At 47.2% G+C, this 20,663-nt stretch overlaps 1 protein-coding gene across 3 annotated transcripts in view; it reads right to left on the minus strand.

The window, feature by feature from the left end:
- VPS8 (VPS8 subunit of CORVET complex) overlaps positions 1-20,663 on the minus strand; it is a 1,496,959-nt gene that overhangs the window by 526,972 nt on the left and 949,324 nt on the right. For all 3 annotated transcript variants that reach the window (XM_069225817.1, XM_069225815.1, XM_069225816.1), the window contains exon 36: positions 5,912-6,001. In XM_069225817.1, the coding sequence (XP_069081918.1) occupies positions 5,912-6,001 (90 nt within the window). The remainder of the gene's footprint in view (positions 1-5,911; positions 6,002-20,663) is intronic.

The following is a 20,663-nucleotide window of genomic DNA, read 5'->3' on the forward strand; positions in this document are numbered from 1 at the left end:
GATATTGATATAAATGGAAAAGGTCACGTTCCTAGTGTACATCTTTTCGTGGTATGTTCTGCTGCAGATTCACATGCTATGCATACCGTCTGCCATCTAGTGTTGGGCTCGGAGTGTTACAAGATGTTTTTCTTTGAAGAAGTGTTTTCGAGTCCCGGATTCGAGTGACTCCTCCTCTTCGGCTCCATTGCGCATGGGCATCGACTCCATGTTAGATTGTTTTCCCACAGAGGGTAAGGTAGGAGTGATAGAGTATAAAGAAAAGAGACGTCCATGCAAATGGAATATATATATATATATATATATATACATATGTACAAGTAAATGTTGAATTTAAAAGGCTACAGGCTTCTGAGGAAGAGGGAGGGTGCATGTGAATCTGCAGCGGAACATGCCACGAACAGATGTACACTAGGTAAGTGACATTTTCCGTTCGATGGCATGTGTAGCTGCAGATACACATGCTATGCATAGACTACAAAGCAGTTTTTCCTCCCATGAAAGCGATGGTTAGCCTGTAGGAGTTGAAGTTGTTTGAAATAATGTTCTTAGTACAGCTTGGCCTACTGTGGCTTGCTGCGCTGCTAACACATCTACACAGTAATGCTCGGTAAATGTATGTGGTGTTGACCAAGTAGCTGCCTTACAAATTTCAGCCATTGGTATATTTCCTAAGAAAGCCATTGTAGCCCCTTTTTTACTTGTGGAATGTGCTTTAGGTGCAACTAAGAGCTGCCTTTTAGATTTAAGGTAACATGTTTGGATGCATTTTACTATCCACCATGCTAAACTTTGTTTTGAAATGGGGTTAGCAGTATGTGTTTTTTGGAAAGCCACAAATAACTGTTTAGTTTTTCTGAATGATTTTGTTCTATCTATGTAATACATTAGGGCTCGTTTAATATCTAATGTATGCAGGGCTCTTTCTGCCACAGAATATGGCTGTGGGAAGAAGACTGGTAGTTCCACTGTTTGATTGATATGAAAAGGTGATACAACTTTTGGATGAAATTTAGGGTTAGTTCGTAGTACAACTTTATGTTTGTGTACTTGTATGAACGGTTCTTGAATTGTGAAGGCTTGAATTCACTAACTCTTCTCAATGAAGTAATTGCGACTAGGAAGGCAACTTTCCATGTTAGGTATTGAATCTGACATGAGTGCATGGGTTCAAATGGTGGGCCCATAAGTCGTGTGAGCACTATGTTTAAATTCCAGGAAGGAACTACTGGAGGCGTTCTAGGTGGGCTAATGCATTTTAACCCTTCCATGAAGGCTTTGATAACAGGAACTCTAAATAAAGAGCAGCGCTGTATATTCTGCAAGTAAGCGGAAATTGCAGTGAGATGTATTTTTATGGATGAAAAAGCTAAGTTTGCTTTTTGCAAATGAAGCAAATAACATACAATGTCTTGTATTGATGCTGAAAGTGGGGTAATTTGTTTAGATTGACAGTAATGCACACATCTTTTCCATTTTTTGGCATAGCACTGCCTGGTAGTGGGTTTTCTTGCTTGTTTAATTACTTCCATACATTCAATTGGTAGTTGTAGATACCCAAATTCTATGACCTCAGGAGCCAAATCGTTAGATTGAGTATGTTGGGATTTGGATGCCTGATGTGCTGTTTGTTCCATGTTAACAGATCTGGTCTGTTTGGGAGTTTTATATGTGGTACTACCGAAAGGGCTAATAGTGTTGTGTATCAGGGTTGACGTGCCCACGTTGGTGCTATGAGTATCAGTGTGAGCATGTTTTGACGCAGTTTGTTGACTAGAAATGGAATGAGCGGGAGAGGGGGAAAAGCGTAAGCAAATATCCCTGACCAATTCATCCATAGAGCATTGCCCTTGGTTAGGGGATGTAGGTACCTGGATGCGAAGTTGTGGCATTTAGCGTTTTCGCTGGTGGCGAACAGATCTATGTCTGGTGTTCCCCATTGTTGAAAGTATAGTTAAAGCACTTGAGGGTGAATTTCCCACTGGTGTGTTTGTTGATGATCTCTGCTGAGAACATCTGCCAACTGGTTGTGTATCACTGGAATGTATTGTGCTACCAGGTGAATTTTGTTGTGGACTGCCCATTGCCAATTTTTTTTGTGTTAGGAGGGAGAGTTAGGATGAATGAGTCCCTCCTTGTTTGTTTAGGTAATACATTGTTGTCATGTCTGTTTTGACAAGGATATTCTTGTGAGTGAGAAGAGACTGAAAAGCTTAGAGTGCTAGGAATACAGTTAGCAACTCTAAGTGATTTATGTGTAACTGTTTGTGTTTGGCGTCCCATTGTCCCTGGATGTTGTGATTGTTGAGGTGAGCCCCCAACCAATCATTGATGCATCTGTTGTAAGTATGGTGTGAGGCACGGGTTCTTGAAATGGCCACCCTTTGTTTAGGTTTGTGGCATTCCACCACTGAAGGGACATGTATGTTTGGCGGTCTATCAACACTAGATCTTGAAGTTGACCCTGTGCTTGTGACTATTGCTGTACAAGGCATTGTTGCAAAGGCCGCATGTTTAGTCTTGCAAGTGGGACAATGGCAATACAGGATGCCGTCATGCCCAATAGTTTCATGACAAATTTGTCAGTGTACTGTTGGGCTGGTAGTACTTGTTGCAATAAATTGCAAAATGCTTGTACTCTTTGTGGGCTTGGGCTCACGAGTGCTGTTTGAGTATTTAGTGTTGCTCCTAAATACTGTTGAATTTGCGCAGGTTGTAGGTGTGATTTTTGCTAGTTTATGGAGAACCCCAGGGTGTGTAGGGTTTGTATTTCATATTGCGTGTGGTTGTGACACTGTGTATGACTGCTGGATTTTATTAGCCAATCGTCGAGATATGGAGACATGAATGTGTTGCCTTCTTAGGTAGGCTGCAACTACCACCAGACATTTTGTGAATACTCTAAGAGTTGTTGTTATTCCGAAGGGTAACACTTTGAACTGGTAATGCTTTCCTTGAATCACAAACCTGAGATATTTTCTGTGCACTGGATAGATGGGTATGTGAAAATACGCATCTTTGAGGTCTAATGTTGCCATGAAATCGTGTTGTTGAAGTAGTGGGACAACATCTGTAGTGTTACCACGTGAAAATGTTCTGACAGGATGTAAACATTGAGGGTTCTGAGATCTAATATTTGCCTTAAGGTTCCGTCCTTTTGGGAATGAGGAAATACAGTGAGTAAACTCCTGTTCCTATTTGATTTTGTGGCACTGCCTCTATTGCTTGTTTGAGTAATAGAGATTTTACTACCTCTTGCAAGAGGGCGATATGTTGTGTGGAGAGGTTGTGTGGTTTTTGTGGAATATTTGGTGGAGTTTGTGCCAATTCTATGCAATAGCTATTGCGGATAATTGATAATACCCAGCTGTCTGTGGTAATGGGTAGACAATTGTTGTGGAACCTTTGCAGTCTTCCCCCCACACATGAGGTGTGAATTGGGAAGGGATGGCTCAAGTCACTGCTTTGCTTGTTGTGAGGCTTGTTTTGCTGACTGATATTTTCCCCTGCCTCTGGGGTACTGGCCTCTGTAAGTACTTTTGAAACCACCTTGTTGATATTGAGGTTGGTATGCCGACTGTGAGGTGGATGCCTCAGGTGTTTGGGTTCTAAATCTACCTCTGTATTGGGGCTTACGAATAAAGCACCCATGGCTTTTGCTGTGTCAGAATTGTTTTTCATTTTTTCAATGGCTGTGTCCACCTCTGGGCGTAAAAGCTGTTTCTGGTTAAATGGTATATTGAGGACAGCCTGTTGTATTTCAGGCTTAAATCCTGAAGACCTAAGCCATGCGTGTCTTCTTATTGTTACAGCAGTGTTGATGGTTCTAGCTGCTGTATATGCAGAGTCTAGGGCTACCCTGATCTGGTTATTGGTGATGGCTTGCCCTTCCTCTACTATTTGTTGTGCCCTCTTTTGCTGTTCTTTGGGGAGATATTGTATTATGTCTTTCATCTCATCCCGTGGGCCCTGTCATATCTAGCCAACAATTCCTGAGAGTTGGCTATCTTCCACTGGTTGGCTGCTTGAGATGCCACCCTTTTTCCCACAGGATCAAACTTTCTACTCTCGTTGTCCGATGGGGGTGCATGCGAGTTTGCTCTTTTTCTGGCTGCGCTTACCACTACGGAGTCTGGAGGCAATTGTTGTGTGATAAAGACAGGATCAGAGGGATGTGGCTTTTATTTTTTCTCCACCCTAGGAGTAATTATTCTAGTTTTAACTGACTTAATTTGAATATTTGGTCAGCATGTTTTAACATGCTGGGGAGCATGGGAAGCGACTGATAAGTTGCATGTGTAGAGGAAAGTGTATTAAAAGGGAAGTCATCCTCTAACGGCTCAGTGTGCATGGCGACATTGTGATAGGATGCTGCCCTAGCTATGACCTGAGTGTAGCCTGTACTATCCTCTGGGGATGATGGCTTAGAGGGATAGCAATCTGGGTTGTTATCTGGAATGGGATCAGGATCATAAGGATCCCATGGATCCACATTGTCCTGCTGCGAATCGAATGAATGTGCTGGTAATTGCATAGGTGTAGGACTAGTAGGGGGAGAGAGAAGTAAATGAGGAGAGTGAGAAGGAGAAAATGGAGGAGGTGGAGGTTTCTCTTTGGTTCTTGGCACTTTAGCTGGTGGCTGAGCAGTGTCCAAGTCTTCCTGAAAGGCTAATTTCCTCTTTGGCTTTAGAGGAGGTGCTGTTATAATTCTGCCAGTGTCTTTACGGATGTGAATCCTGGCTTGCCTTTCATCTATTGCCTCCATTTGTGAGTGTTCCTCAGTAAGTTTATGGCTTTCTTTGAGTGCTTGTGAAAGTCCATGTTCCTCAGTGTAAATTGGCTTTTTCGGCTCCGAAGCAGTTTTTTTCGGTATCGAAAAAGTCGGGGTCGATGATGGTCTCGGCTCCGAAAACGATTTTCGAGGTTTCAACTCAAAGGATCGATGTTTGGTAGACTCGGAGACAGAGCCTCGACTCGAGTCTGATGGCTTGGGTGGCGTGGCCTTTTTTGCTGCCGAAGTTGTGGGTTGGTCACCGAAGGTCTTTTTACGGGTTGAGCCATGGCCTTCCAGCAGTGGCGTTCCCAAGGCCTTATGTTTGGGCTTGGCTGGGACAGGGGCAGGCGTACTCATGTGCTGTCCCGCTGTGACCGGTCTGTCCTCCTCAGACTCCTGCTCGGAGTCGGATGCTCGAACAGAGACAACCGTCTGCATAATCTCTTCCTCCTCGACGTCAAGACATTCAGTGCTCTTGGATGCCATCTCAGGTCTCCGTGCTCTTCTGTCTCGGAGCGTTTTCTTGGATCGGAAGGATCTGCAGGCCACGCAATTTTCTTCCCGATGGTCTGGGGAAAGGCAAAGATTACAGACAAGATGTTGGTCTGTATAGGGAAATTTAGCGTGGCACCGAGGACAAAAGTGGAATGGGATCCGGTCCATGAGGCTTCCATGCGGTCGGCCCGACCAGGCCCGAGTTGGGCGCGGGCGCACCAAAGGGCAAAAAAGATGTTTGACCCGATAGTACAGAAGTGTCGATGGAAGATGGAACGCAATCGAAACAATACTGACGGGAATTAGAGAGTTTTGAAACTTTTCCGACTCGAACTATCGGAGCAAAAGGAAACACGTCCGAACCCGGTGGCGGAAAGAAAACAATCCAACATGGAGTCGATGGCCATGCGCAATGGAGCCGAAGAGGAGGAGTCACTCGATCCCGTGACTCGAAAACACTTCTTCAAAGAAAAACAACTTGTAACACTCCAAGCCCAACACTAGATAGCAGACTGTATGCATAGCATATGTATCTGCAGCTACACATGCCATCGAACACACACATATATATATAGCAACCATTTTCAAAGTCAACGGTTTACACAAAGTGACTGATGTAGTAAGTCAGTCTATTTTATGTACCTTAAGCATAACGGTAAATGCTCCCTGGACGTCTCCTTTCTTCTCCAAAAGGTAGGCAGATGCTTCATGTAGCTTATGTTTTTGGGTAATCTGTCAGGGGTGGATCAATTCATAAGAATAATAAAAAGGGATTGCAATGTACATTAGAAACATAACATGGTTGGAATACGCTCTTAAATTATTCAATTGGTACGTTTCACTGACAAACACAAATGTAATACTTAAGAAAAATAAAGAGAAAAATGTATTGCTCCAAATAAACATCAAACATTTCACCCAATCATTTCATTTAAGCAGACTGCTATCCCGCACCTTACTGTAATTTAAAGATCTTCTTAAAACCAACAATCCAACTATAATGTTGCTACCTTTTATATTGTACTGTGGCTACCTATCATGCACCAGTCACCACTGCTTTAGTGACATCAACTGCAGAAAAAACCTCTATCTAAGCTTATGCACAGGTTCTTGCTTATTGACATCAGATTTATTTAATAAAATTATATATGTCTAAACTTTGGTGGACAATGGAAAACTTGCACAGTCTGAACCTTCAGTTTATGCCAAAGGGTTCAACCTGCAAAAGACATACCACGTTGCCTCTATAAATACGCAGTTTCATACATTTACTACGATAAGCAAGCTTCCACAAGCTCTGTCACGTCACCAAAATTCAGGAGTAAAGAAATAGTTTTGTTCCGGTTTTGAAATTAATAACTGGACAATGCTGAGGCTGCTCAGAAGTGGAAAAAATAAGTCTTTCTACTAAGTAAAAGGTAGGATCCTTTCCCAAAAATTTTGAACCGATGTCTTTAATCAGGCAAAAACAATGAAGAACATTTTATGTTTTTTTTTTTTTTTGGGCTTTGAATTTTTTTATTAGCAGTTCATAATGATACAAAAAGATGTCATCAGCATATAGATAGATTGTTAAGGTCCCACCCGGCGGTGGAAGTCCTGTAAGCAAAGGAGAGTGATGGAGGGCGGCCGCAAGCGGCTCCATCGCTAGCAGAAATAAAAGGGGCAAAAGAGGACATCCCTGCCTGGTCCCTCTGCGGATAGGGAAAGGGTCTGATAGGAATCCTCTGCCGTTGACCTGCGCAGTGGGGTGGTCATAGAGCAGGCGGACTTTGCAGATGAATTGTTCTCCTAAACCAAATTTTTCCAGGGTCGCAAATAGAAAAGGCCATTCTATGCGATCAGACGCCTTTGTCAGCATCTAGACATAAGGCTAATGCAGCATCCGGTATGTTCTTATATTCCCATAGAGTATGGCAGAGGGTGCTCAGGTGATTCCTGGAAGTACGTCCCCGTACAAACCCCACCTGAGTGTGGTGAATTAGGGATGGGATGACTTTGCGCAAACGAGTCGCTAGGATGCTGGCCAATATCTTGATATCTCCATTCAGGAGAGATATGGGCCGGTAGCTGCTGCAGAGTAGGGGGTTCCGGCCTGGCTTCGGTATGACCGCTATTGTTGCTCTGTTGAAAATTGCACCCAAAGAGTCCACCCGGCAGGCCTCACCCAGCGCCTTGTGTATGACATCAATCACCTCCTCGCCAGACCACTTGTAAAATTCCACAGGGAAACCATCTTCCCCTGGTGATTTATTGTAGGGAAGGTTGGAGATGGCTTGTGCTATTTCCAGCTTGCTCATCTCTCCGTCCAGAAGGGTGCAACCATCATCCGAGAGATGAGGTAGATGAGTGTTAGTGAGAAAGGTCTCTATTTGGGCGGGGCTGAACACCGACTCTGGAGTATATAGTTGTCGGTAGAAGGTCGCAAATTCATTGACTATTTCTTGCGGGTGTGTAAGTGTCTCCCCAGTGGGGATGGTGATAGCATGTATGGCTAGGGCTGCCATTCTCTGGCGGAGTTGAGCTGCCAATAGTCGACCGGCCTTCTCCCCTTGCTCGTAGTGTCGTCCTTGTAGGGCATACTCAGCCTGGGACGTATATAGCTTGTTTAAGGCCATGCAGGCACGTTCCAGGCTTCGGTGTGTGGGGAGAGAGGGGTGTGCTGTATATTGTCGCATAATACGGCTGATGTCAGCTTCCAGAATCATTTGACGGGCCTTTCTGTCCCTGTTTGCCAGCGCCGCATCTCATTATTTGCCTTCGTATTGTCGCCTTAGCAGCTGCCCACAAAACCCTCTTGGAGTCTACAGTGCCGATGTTATCTTGCATATAGGTGGACGTGTAAGCCCGTAGTTTTGCTTTGCCGTGTGGAGAGTGATAACGGTGAATGGTGAAGTGCCATGGTTTCCGCCCCTGGAAATCGAGGTCCATGTGGACCGCTAAGTGGATTGGGGAGTGTTCTGAGCGGCCACATTCCACTATTCAAGTTTCTTGTGTTCGAGCCACTATGCTGTGCGGTATAAGAAAATAATCCAGTCGGGATTGGGTTCCATGCATCGGTGACAAGAAAGTATATTCTCTATCGGTCGGGTGTGTCAGTCTACAGTGGTCCACCAAGCTGTTATCTGTCATCACATCAGCGAGTTGCCCCTATTTCAGTCAAGAGGCGGTTATTTGTAGAAAAAACAGTCGTGCATAGATAGAGCCCAAACAAACCGAGGAGTCTCCCAGCTCTAATTTAGCAAATACGTATCTCACCTCTGGGTCAGCCCATGATTTTATGACAGTGAAAGGCATGTTCTTTCATAGCAGTAGCGCTCTTGCGGGGTGGGGTTGCAACTAAATATCGCTGTTCCCGCCCAATCACGGTGTAGTTTACTGGATTCAAAACTATCCAGGTGCGTCTCCTTAAGAAGGGCTATGTCAGCCATTTAGAGTGGAGGTAGGGGAGTAGCTCCTTCCGTTTCATGAAGTGCGTTAGGCCGTTGACGTTCCAGGATATGATCCGTAGTGGGGTAGGCGTATTTGGGATAGGGCCAGCCAGGGTGGAACCGAAAGGTAAGGGTGGGGGGAGGTGTGGGGTGAGGTGAAGTATTTGGATAGGGAAGCAGGAGTTCTGTGCGGTGCACTGCAGGTGAGGACTAGGTAGTATGGATAGCGGAAGAGAGATGGGGGGGTGACCACCTGTGTCGGGAGAAGAGGATGGGTGCAGGAAGTTATTAAGATGGGGGGAGGGAGCTGGGGGTTAGAGAGAAGGGGGGGGGAGACACCAGGACGGAAAGAGGAGGGAGAGAAAGAAAAAAAAATGGGAAAGAAAGGGAGAAAGAGTGGGAGAGGAGTAATAGAAACTAACCGGAAAGGAAGGAGAAAATCGGTATGAACCAGAGGATCGGTGCGAGAGGAGGGGTCAGAGAAGCAGAGCCCCACAGGTCCTTATCTGCAGGGGTAATGGGGGGGGTGGACCGTAGCATACCCCCGTGTCACAAGTGGTCAGGATGGGAGCTGGGAAGGCAGGGTGGGAAGAGCGGTGGTGGTATCGCTGCCGTCACAGATGTCGTGGATTGTGCCATCCTGACTATGATATTGGTACTGAGCCAGAACGGTGCCGTGACTGTTTGGATTTTTGGGCGGGGGGTCCTGGTAATGAGGGGGGGGGGGAATTGTCCCATTGGGGACCAATGGCAATGTGCACAGGTGGTATATCTAAGTGGGTGCGTTGTGTTATAGCGTTGTGCTCCATGGTGTATCGTATGTCATTCATCACTCATGCTGAGGTCCTATCTCCGTACGGTATAATTGTTCCCAAGTAGCGTGGCAAGCCACATTGCCCCTCGATGGCCACTAAAAAAAAAAGGTGGAAGTGTAGGAAGTTGGCTCTGTATATACTATCTCAAAGTGAGAGATAGTGTGCACAGAGTCCAAGGGTTCCAAGGGTTCCCCTTAGAGGTTGATAGTGGCAAAATTAGATAAAACTAATGCTCTATTTTGTGGTAGTGTGGTTGAGCAGTAAGCTTAAGCTTATCAGAGGGTAGTGTTAAGCATTTGTTGTACACACACAGGCAATAAATGAGGAACATACACTCAACGACTTAACTCCAGGGCAATAGTTTTTATATAGAGAAATATATTTTCTTAATTTATTTTAGAACCACAAGATTCAAGATTTGAGGTAAGTACATAAAATGCAAGTTACTTCACACAGGTAAGTGTGGAACTTTGAATTAAAGCAGTAGTACACACAGTATAGGTTAAAATGGCAATAAGCTATTTTAAAAGTGGACAAAGAGCAAAAATCAACAGTTCCTGGGGGAGGTAAGGTTGGTTACATTTTTCAGGTAAGTAAAGAACTTAACACAGTCAGTCTCCTAGGCATAGGCAGCCCACCGTTGGGGGTTCAAGGCAACCCCAAAGCCACTGCACCAGCAACACAGGACCGGTCAGGTGCAGAGGTCAAAGGAGGGCCAAAAACACATAGGCCCCTATGAGGAATAGGGGTGCTCCGGTCCTAGTTTGCTTACAGGTAAGTACCTGTGTCCTCGGGGAGCAGACCAGGGGGTTTTGTGGAGCACTGGGGGGACACCCACAAGCCCACAAAACACACCCTCAGCGGCACAGGGGCGGCTGAGTGCAGTAGGGAAAGTAGGTGTCGGGTTTGCTATTGAAAGCAATGGAGGGACCCGGGGGTCACTGAGGTGATGCAGGCGGAGTACAGGGGGGCTTCTCGGGCCAGCCACCGACTGGGCTAGGATGAGGGCCGCCTGCTGGTCACTCCTGCACTGGTAGGTGGTTCTTCTCGGTCCTGGGGGCTGCGGATGCAGTGCTTTGTCCAGGCGTCTGGTTCCTTGTTACCAAGCAGTTGTGGTCAGGGGAAGCCTCTGGATCCTCTCTGCAGGCGTCGCTGTGGGAGTGCAGGGGGGTCGACTCAGGGTGCCAACGTTGTTGTAGGCGCCTGGGAGTCCTCTCTGCGGTGTTGGTTCTCCTGAACTTGAGCTGCTGGCTTCGGGTGCAGAGTGACAAGTCTCACGCTTCTGGCGGGAAGAGAGAGTTCTTTGAAAGTTGCTTTAAAGTTGTAAAGTTGTTGCAGTTTTTGAACAGTACCACTGTTCTCAGGAGTTTCTTGGTCCTTCGGGTTCAGGGCAGTCCTCCAAGTCCTCAGAGATCACTGGTCCCTGTCGGATGCGTCGCTATGCAGGTTCTTTGAGTCTGGAGACAGGCCGGTAGGACTGGGGCCAAGTCAGTTGTCGTCTCCGTCGTCTCTGCAGGGCTTTCAGGTCAGCAGTCCTTCTTCTTGTTGTAGGTTGCAGGAATCTGGTTTCCTGGGATCAGGGTAGCTCCTAAATACAAAATTTAGGGGTGTGTTTTAGGTCAGGGGGCAGAAGCCAATGGCTACTGTCCTGGAGGGTGGCTACACCCTCTTTGTGCCCCCTCCGTGAGGGGAGGGGGGCACATCCCTATTCCTATTGGGAGAATCTTCCAAACTCAAGATGGAGGATTTCTAAAGGCAGGGGTCACTTCAGCTCAGGGCACCTTTGGGGCTGTCCTGAATGGTGGGTGACTCCTCCTTGTTTTTCTCCTTATCTCCTCTGGCCTTGCCGCCAAAAGTGGGGGCAGTGGCTGGAGGGGCAGGCATCTCCACCAGCTAGGAAGGTGAGAAGCACCTCCACCAAGTACAGGCCTTGTTCCTGGCCACAGAGTGACAAAGGCACTCACCCCATGTGGCCAGAAACTCGTCTGATTGTGGCAGGCTGGCAGAAACTGGTCAGCCTAACACTAGGAGTCGGACTGGTATTCAGGGGGCATCTCTAAGATGCCCTTTGGGTGTATTTTACAGTAAATTCCACACTGGCATCAGTGTGTATTTATTGTGCTGAGAAGTTTGATACCAAACTTCCCAGATTTCAGTGTAGCTATTATGGAACTGTGGAGTTCATAACTGACAGACTCCCAGACCATATGCTCTTTATGGCTACCCTGTACTTACAATGTCTAAGGTTTTGCTTAGACACTGTAGGGGCATAGTGCTCATGCAACTATGCAACTATACTGTGGTATAGTGCACCCTTCCTTAGGGCTGTAAGGCCTGCTAGAGGGGTGACTTACCTATGCCACAGGCAGTGAGAAGTGGGCATGGCACCTTGAGGGGAGTGCCAAGTCGACTTAGTCATTTACTCACCACCAGCACACACAAGCTGTGAGGCAGTGGTCATGTGCTGAGTGAGGGGTCTCCAGGGTGGCATAAGACACGCTGCAGCCCTTAGAGACCTTCCCTGGCCACAGGGCCCTTGGTACCCGGGGTACCATTTACAAGGGACTTATCTGTGTGCCAGGGCTGTGCCAATTGTGGGAACAAAGGTCCAGTTTAGGGAAAGAACACTGGTGCTGGGGCCTGGTTAGCAGGGTTCCAGCACACTTTCAATCATAACTGGCATCAACAAAAGGCAAAAATTTAGGCTGTAACCATGCCAAGAAGGCACTTTCTTACAGAGAGGGTTTGAATAATCATTGGCAGGGCAGTGAGCATGGTGAACTCGGCCACGGAGAAACGAGAGAGGATAGGGGGGTAAGGGGTTGGAGGGGGGTGAGGGGTTGGGGAGGGGTGTGGGTGGGGAGGGGAAGTAGGGGGGCTTAAAACAATGAGAGTAAATACCGTGTTAACTTCTTAAGGCATCAAACAGCAACATATTAAATATGGTCAACAGATAGGCTCATAAAACATAAAACTCAGGGGATTCTGTATCAAAGTCTTTAAACATTATGGAGAGCGTCGCAACATCAAAACATCAAAGTCAACATGCAAGCAGATACTCATCCATCCGTTGGTTCAGCAGGAGTTCCACTGGTCTTCGCACGGGGCTCCAGGTTCACAAGCTTCTCGAATGATGCTTTACTCAGGACATTCGCGACTTCAAGAGGGAGCAGTGATGGGCTTCAGGGGGGAGTGAGACTTGTCCCTGTCTGATACCTGGGTGTGCAGCGCCACCGCATGCAGTACTTGTCCCCTATCATCATGATTCTTTTTGAGTCTCTCTAAATTGCTCCCCCTGGGGTGAAAATCTGCGTCATGACGGCCTGTTCCTCTGGAAGTGAGAGTCGGGGGTGCTGCGCACTGAATGTCAGCAGATAATTTCTGAGGTCGGGCTGGAGTGGTAGTGTCCATAGACTGGGTCTGGAGACTCTCCAGGAAAAGGCGCAGGTCTTCAGGATTGTAGAAGTCTTTAGACACGCAGTTTTTGGTGATCCACATTCTCGCTGGTTCGAACAGTCCATACTTCACCTCCAGTTGGTGCAGTCTCGGTCTAAGGGCCAAGAACGCTTTCCTACGCTCACTGGTCTCCTTTGAGAAATCAGCAGTCATCCGGATCTCGTATCCTTCCAACCGAAATGGCCCATGTGCTCGGGCTGTCTGGAGGAGTTGGCAGGTCGGCGTATGTCGTAGGTGACAAGCAATGATTGGGCGGGCCGGGTAGCTTCATCCCGTCGTTTGGGGCCCAATCTGTGCGCCCTCTGAAACTCCAAGGGGTGGTTGAAGGTTAAGTCAGTGAACTTGGGGAGGACCTGCCTTAAGGATGAATGAGTGTCCGTACCTTCTATGTTTTCCGGAAATCTGAAAAAGCGGAAAAAGTCGCTGTGGCTCCTGTCTTCCAAGTCTATCAGCTTGCTGTGGAGATACAGAAGTGTCAACATCAGGACAGTGCGTGCTCTACGGGCAAAGTAAATGCAAAAAAACAGTCCTTATGCAGGGTCATGATTCATGCACTGTGTTTCTATGCAGTATGTTAACCTTTTGCATTGCAGAACTTTTACCTTGAAAAGTCATTAATGCTGTTTATAATGTATTGTTCATTTGCAAGGCTTTGCTGCAGGCTTACAGGGTGTGGTTAGGGAGTGGTCCCTATTCTAAGACTTTCTAGAACCCTTTCCTGCAGCATGGCTGGGTGTGGCTCGTGGGCGGGGCTTGGCTCTATGTAAGGGAGCCAGCCCAGCTCCACATGCTCACTATTCAGAGGTCCCGGTGCAGAGCAGCAGCATTTTCCTGAGCTCCCGTTCCAGAGGCCTACCTAGGCATTTTCAGGCCTGCCCTCACTCCTTGGTGATCCTCAAGCAGGGGGGTAAGGCGGAGGTAGGGTTAGGCCCCGACTCTGTTTTCAGTGATGTTCGAGTTTTGGGCCTAATTCTGAAATCGCGTGTGCGATTGTTTTTTCCTGGCATTTAACTTTGGCTTTCCGGTCGGCAGTGTGCGCGATCATTTCATGGCATTTGCATCGTGATGTTCAAATCGGCAACAGTGTGCGCGATTCATACCTGCCATTAAAATCTTGGCATTCCAGTTGGCAGTGTGTGCGATCATTTCATGGCATTTGCTTTGTGATGTTTGAATCAGCAACAGTGTGCACAATTCATTCCTGTCATTAAACTCTTGGCATTACGGTCGGCAGTGTGCGCAATCATTTTATGGTATTTGCATCGTGATGTTCGAATTGGCAACAGTGTGCGCGATTCATTCCTGCCATTAAACTCTTGGCATTTAGATCGGCAGGTTGCGCGATCAGTTCCTGGCATCTGCATCGTGATGTTCGAATCGGCAACAGTGTGTGCGATTCATTCCTGGCATTAAACTCTTGGCATTTAGATCGGCAGGTTGCGCAATCATTTCCTGGCATTTGCATCGTGATGTTCTAATCCGCAACAGTGTGCGCAATTCATTCCTCACATTGAAACCCTGGCATTCAGATCGGCAGGTTGCGCAATCACTTCATGGCTTTTGAATATTGACGTTTGAATCGGCAACAGTGTGCGCAATTCATTCCTGGCATTTAACTCTTGAAGTACAGATCAGCAGAGTGCGCAATCAATTTTAGATCTTGAAACCTTTGATGTACAGTTTGATTATTAAGGTGCATAGTAATTCCTGAACAATTTAAACTTAAAACTCTTAATCAGAGTGTGACGTTGTAGTGTTATTCATGATTCTAGTACAGTTCATTCATGAAGAAAAAAACATGTGTTCTTTGATCTTTGTTATAATGCATTGACTATTCTAAGAACTAAATGGAGATTGTTTAATATTCAAAGTGTGAGATATTTAACTCTGGAATGCTCATATGAAAGTTTGCATAATCCTTCTTGATTTCCAGGTACCCGGTTTTCTGAGGCCTAGTTATAGTGAAGCTCTAGGCCATTCAAGTTCTCAGTATGATGTTATTTGAAAACAAAGCTTATTGAAAGTCATTGTGATTAATCTTGCAATTGTGTTTAACTCTTGTTTACACATGTCTCCTTCCCCGCTGTTCCCAACCCAAAACCCATTCCCCCACTTGGCCATTCTTTAACTCTGTGATATAATATCTAGTGGAGTTGGGGGCTGCCAAAAGGTGGACATGTGGGGAACATGCGCAAGCCCCGAGGATCTGGTCTCCCTGACAAGAAGCTCCTGCTCCCTGTCTTGAAAGGTGCTGATGTGACCTTCTACAGTTGCCATGCGTTGCTCCAGTTCTGACACCGAGACCGAAAGCCTGCAATGTCCAGGCGCATGGATTTTGTACCCGCTATCAGCGAAGTTATCCCCCCAAGTCTGTGACCCACCGCTGAGATCTCTTGTAGTATTCGGTCCATGGTTGCTTCCTGTGTTGGGTCAGCCATGGTGCGGGGCTGGGTGCAGTCTTGGAGCAGAGGGCGAAACTTGTGAATGCTGCAGGGCTTCGGAGAAAAGTAGTTGCCTTGTTGGCTTGCCTCAGTGCTTGCCAGATGTTCTGCCACCAGGCATCGCAGAACTCATGATGTGGATATGGCCCGCTGATCTGGGGACCCAGGAACCACTCAACTAATGCTGGCTTGTGATACAGCGGCAGCGTGGAGGCGAGCGAGAGATGTGAAGTGAGGGGGAGGGGAGGCAGATCTTGTGTCGGTCCCAGCAATAAGTCTGGTGCTTATCAGTGGCCTGGAACTGTCTGGAGCAATGACAGGGTTTAGTTGAAGGAGTGGTCCATGCCTCGCAGGTGCGGGCCCAGTAAAATAGAATAGAGGTGTTGGGTACGCAAGATCTCCAATGCCCCGGCAATATTGTTTCACCCTATGCAGAGCAGGCACCTTGATCTCTAGGTGTCTGTGTGGACACTGCGGATCAGTGGGGGGGGGGGGGCTTGTAATATCCGGTGTCGCAGTACACAAATTGTGGTATGTCCCCTCTCTTTAGATCACGCAGCGTTCAGTGATCTGTGCTCCTCCTATTCTGTATTCGTAGTGGAGGTAGCGGGGTGTGTAGGCATAGGGGAGAGGAAGCACCAGGATCGGCTTACTGCCAGAGCCGCGTTGTAGTGCTTTCCCGTCTTGGCTCCGCTCCGCCTCTTTGGCCGTGTCGACCTGTCACGGCAGACCGCAGCTCGGCTCAGTAAAGCAGGCCGGTACGCTGCACATAGCTCTGGAGGAAGTATGGGTCACACCCCATGTCCGGCCCCCCCCAGTGGCAACACCTTGTGGCCCCCATCTGGCATTAGTGTGAGGGAGTGCACTGCCCCCGCTACGTCCCCGCTCCTGGTCCAAGGCCCGCCGCCTCACGGATTGCCTCACTCAGGTGGCCATCTGCATTCATGGCCAGACCACGCCCACAACGAAGAACATTTAAATCATGAACTCCATATAGATGCCTCTTATCAACAAGGTGATGCAGAGAAGTAATTACAACATAAGCTGTCCAATAACCCGCTTCAGAAAGCAAACTACTGTACCTTTTACAATAGCATTAAAATGCACAATCTCAATCCCATTAAATTGAACAGCCCAGCAAAATTAACTGGCAAAATGTAATAAGGACATATATCAGAGCCTAAAAACAAGATAGTTACATTTGGTAATGCCTTTGCAGGTAGAGAATCTATCTAACCGCAGATTCCTCACCTTGTGAATATCCTCAAGCGCCAGACTGGATTGGGACAATTTTCGATAGCAATACCCACATGTGTTGACAGATGGTGTTGTGCCTCTCCCCGTCTGGTCTGTTCTGGCCTGGAAGTGATGCTGGAGTCAGTCATTATATCTGCACCCTCTCCAGGTGCTGCCATCAGTTTCTGTCTGATATCCACCTGCTACGTCGGATGTGGAGGCCATACAAATCAGAATATACCAGTTTGCAAAACTCTACATTGGAGTCTTATTAATGAACAGAATGAGTCCAGTCCACAGAATGGGAAGAAGGGTGGGTCGGTGAAAAATCTGCGGTTTAGTCTCTACCAGAAAAGGCATTACTGAAGGTAAGTAATTTATTCTAATGGTAGAAACTTTTAACCGCAGATTCCTCATCTTGAGAAGATATACCAAAACTTTACCTCCCTGATGATCGGTCTATGGAATGGGTCAGATCAGGAAATCCTGCAGGTCAGAGCAGGCAAAATGCCCTTACTTACTGCTTGACCTGGCTATCAAAGCAGTAGTGCTGTGTGGAGCGATATCCACATTGCAGTTTTGCAGATGTCCAAGACTGGTGCACTGCACATCATTGCAGGGGTTGCATCCTTTTCTCTGGTGAAATTATCATGCTGGACTTCTAGGGACTGATTTCTGGCTAGCCCATAGCAGATTTTAAAGCATAAAATAATCTATCAAGAGACATTTCTCTTTGGGACCGCTTTTCCCTTTTTTGCTCTAGAAAAGCCCACAAAAAGTTGACCACCCAATTGAAGGTCCATCAAGTGACTGACCTAAAAAACTAGGGCTTTCTTAGGATCAAGACAGTAATATGCTCCTCCTCCACCTGAGAGGTGTGAGGCAGAGCATAGAAAGCTGGTAATGTAATGGATTGCCTTATGTGGAAAGATGGGGCCTCCTCCGCCACAAATGACACTTTTGTCGAGAGGACCAGTTTGACTCGGCAAGGAGGATGTATACGGTTGGTGAACGGATAGGGCCTGGAGGTTCACTAACTCACCGGGCTGAAATAATGGCAATTAAGATTAAGGTCAGCAAACATAGAAATTAACTGCACACTGGCTCAAGGGAGTGCACATCAGGTTGATAAGAACCAAATTAAGGTCCCACTGCGGCATCACCAAAGGTGTTGTCAGGAACATGTGGCTCAGACCCTTTAAGAAGCACATCACAACAGGTGGTTTGAAAAGGGATGGATAAGCAGGCAAACCTAGAAAGACAAAAGACAACCCTTAGCAGTTGCCTTGTTGGGTTGAAGAAAAACAAACAACAAAATGTTAACAACTTTGCCTTCAAAGGCTGACTGTCACAGGAGGAACAACAGAAAACAAATGTCTCCTAGCATCCTGCATTTGCAGTTTTTGACGGAGGAAAGATACCACAGACTAATTAGGCATGAAGATCATAAGCTATCAACTGTCGTCGTTCAATCGCCACACAAAGAGGTGTAAGTTGTGCAGGCTCCAGTGCAGTACTCTGCCCTGGTTCTGCAACAGGATTTACTCCAAATGGGCAGTGAAAATAGAGGACAGATGCTCTTGGCTGGACGTTCATGGTACCATACTGTCCTCACCCTGTTTGGAATGACTACAATGACTTGTCCTAGTCTTTCGTAATGTTTTGTGGCACTGTATGCCAGAGAGGCAAGCCCAGAAAGGCATTCAATAGTCCAGAGCTCCAGTCCAGGCAGAAGGTGTCTCTGGGGGAGAACTGCCTTGGGAACTACAATGCGCAAAAATTTGGACACTGCACATTCTCTAAGATTGTAAATAGATTGAGCCAGGGTTCCCTCTATTGCTGGAGGATGCCCTGTTCATGATCTGCTAGGCAATGTCAGCTGAGTCAGTCTGTCCTGGCGTTTAAAGATCCTCCCATGGGGTTGGCAATCAGGATATGCCATGAGCATTCAGCCACATAGAGCCTCCTCAGACAGTATCAAGTGGTGATTGTGTGGTTTTTTGAGAACCTGTACCCGTTCCCCACCCCCTGCCCCTCCCCCTCCCCAATGGTTGGAAGGAATGCCTCAAGTGCCAAGTGAGTCGTCTGTAACTTCAGTTAATGTGGAGATGGGACTCGACCGAAAACCAGACTCCTCTGATCAGATGACCTATTCAAACCAGCAACGGTGCATCCATTATGACCATCAGTTATGGGTGGGGCAGGGAGAGCTGTCTGCTACAAGTCCAACTGTGGTTGACCACTGCAAGTCATTCGCACTATGCACAGAAACCTGGATGAAGTATGAAAGATTTTCTTGGTGATGAGCACACAGACTTCAGATCCCACAGGTCTAGGGGATACCTAGACCAGGTTCAGGTCTAGGTTTCCCCTATAAGTGTAGTGTAGGCAGTGTCTAGAAGCCAGGCTCTGTAGAGGTAGCTGTGGATGAGCATCCAAATGCTTATCTAGGAGACATGCAAAGCTCATGCAATACCACTGTAGTCACACAGCACTTACAAACATGAAAGAAAACACTCAGTGTTATGAACATAAATGATCTTTATTACAGTAACACAGTACCAAAACACTAGGATAGACAACCCTCCAATAGGAGGTAAGTAAAACACACTAAATATGTACACTAGATATCAGCAATAGGCATAGAAAGTGATAGAAAACAATGGAAAGGCAAATAGACAATAGTGACCCTAGGGGGAGCCCAAACCAAATACTAAAAAATGGAATGTGAGCATAGGACCCCCATCTTGGTAAGTGGAATGTGTAGTGGGGAGCTGCGGGTATGAGGAAACCCCAAAGGTAGGTATCACTGTGCCCCTTCGAGACCGGGAGGAAAAGAGTATATTACTAGATTTTCCCCAAACCACCCAAAAGGAAGAAAATGAAACACCCAGACAAGACTGCAAGAAACCAGTGGTGTATTCCTGAAAAGGAAGAGCTGTGGAAGAAGAGGACCAAGTCCAGAAGTCATAGAAGAGTCAAGGAGGAGTAGGAGCTACTACCTACCCGGCTGTGGATGCAGGAGTTGGTCAACGGTGAGACGAAGACAGTAAGGAATGCAGCCCTGGAGCAGGTGAAGAGTTCCTGGAGGATGCAGTTGACGTCCCACACCGGATGGATGATTGTAGTCGGTCAGTGGTGTGGAAAAGCCACTAACAAGCCTTGGCAAAGGCAGAACTCGCCGTGAAGCAAAAGTGGAGCTGCCGGGAAACAGCAAGGTCCAGGAGGACTCAAACCCATTTGGGGGGGGGGGGGAAAGCAGTCCACAGAAGAAGAGGTGACCCCCACAGGAGTCCAACTGGACGAGGACCCAGGAGTCACAGAAGAGACCACGCAGCACTACTGGAGAAGGGTGTCACGCCGCAAGAGAAGCACACAGAGGGCTGTGCATCGCAGGAAGGAGTGCTGGGGCTACATGGAGCCTGAAGATCCCTTGGAGGAGATGCCAACAAGTCTTGGTACTGTCCTGCATGGGAAGGCAAAGGCATACATCAACCAAAGTTGGACAGCTGGCAGAGAGGACCAAGAGGACTACTCCGGACCACTACCCATGATGCAGGATTCACGCAGCTCAGGATGAGAGGAGATCCACGCAGCCGGTCGTCGTTGCAGTTGATGCCTGCGGATGCAGGGGAGTGACTCCTTCACTCCAAGGGAGATTCCTTCTTCTGCAGACTGAAGACTTGCCGCCCTCAGAGGATGCACAGCAAGGGAAATGTTGCAGAAGCTAGAAGGAGCTGTGAAAACAATGTTGCGAGCAGAGTCGTCGTCATGGATGCAGATTGTCGGTTCCTGGAGGGTCCAGTTGCAGTTCCAGTGACTAGAAGCCGAAGTAGAGGTCGCAGAGGAGTCCTGCTGGAATCTTGATAGCTGAATCTGAGGACCCACCCAAGAGAGAGACCCTAAACAGCCCTGAAAGGGGAATTGGTCACCTAGCCAGGTAACCACCTATCAGGAGGGGGCTCTGATGTCTCATGCCCCCAGAGGTCCCTGCCAAGCTTGGATTCAAGATGCA

The sequence above is a fragment of the Pleurodeles waltl genome, chromosome 3_1, assembly GCF_031143425.1.
Source record: "Pleurodeles waltl isolate 20211129_DDA chromosome 3_1, aPleWal1.hap1.20221129, whole genome shotgun sequence".
Taxonomy (NCBI): Eukaryota; Metazoa; Chordata; class Amphibia; order Caudata; family Salamandridae; genus Pleurodeles; species Pleurodeles waltl.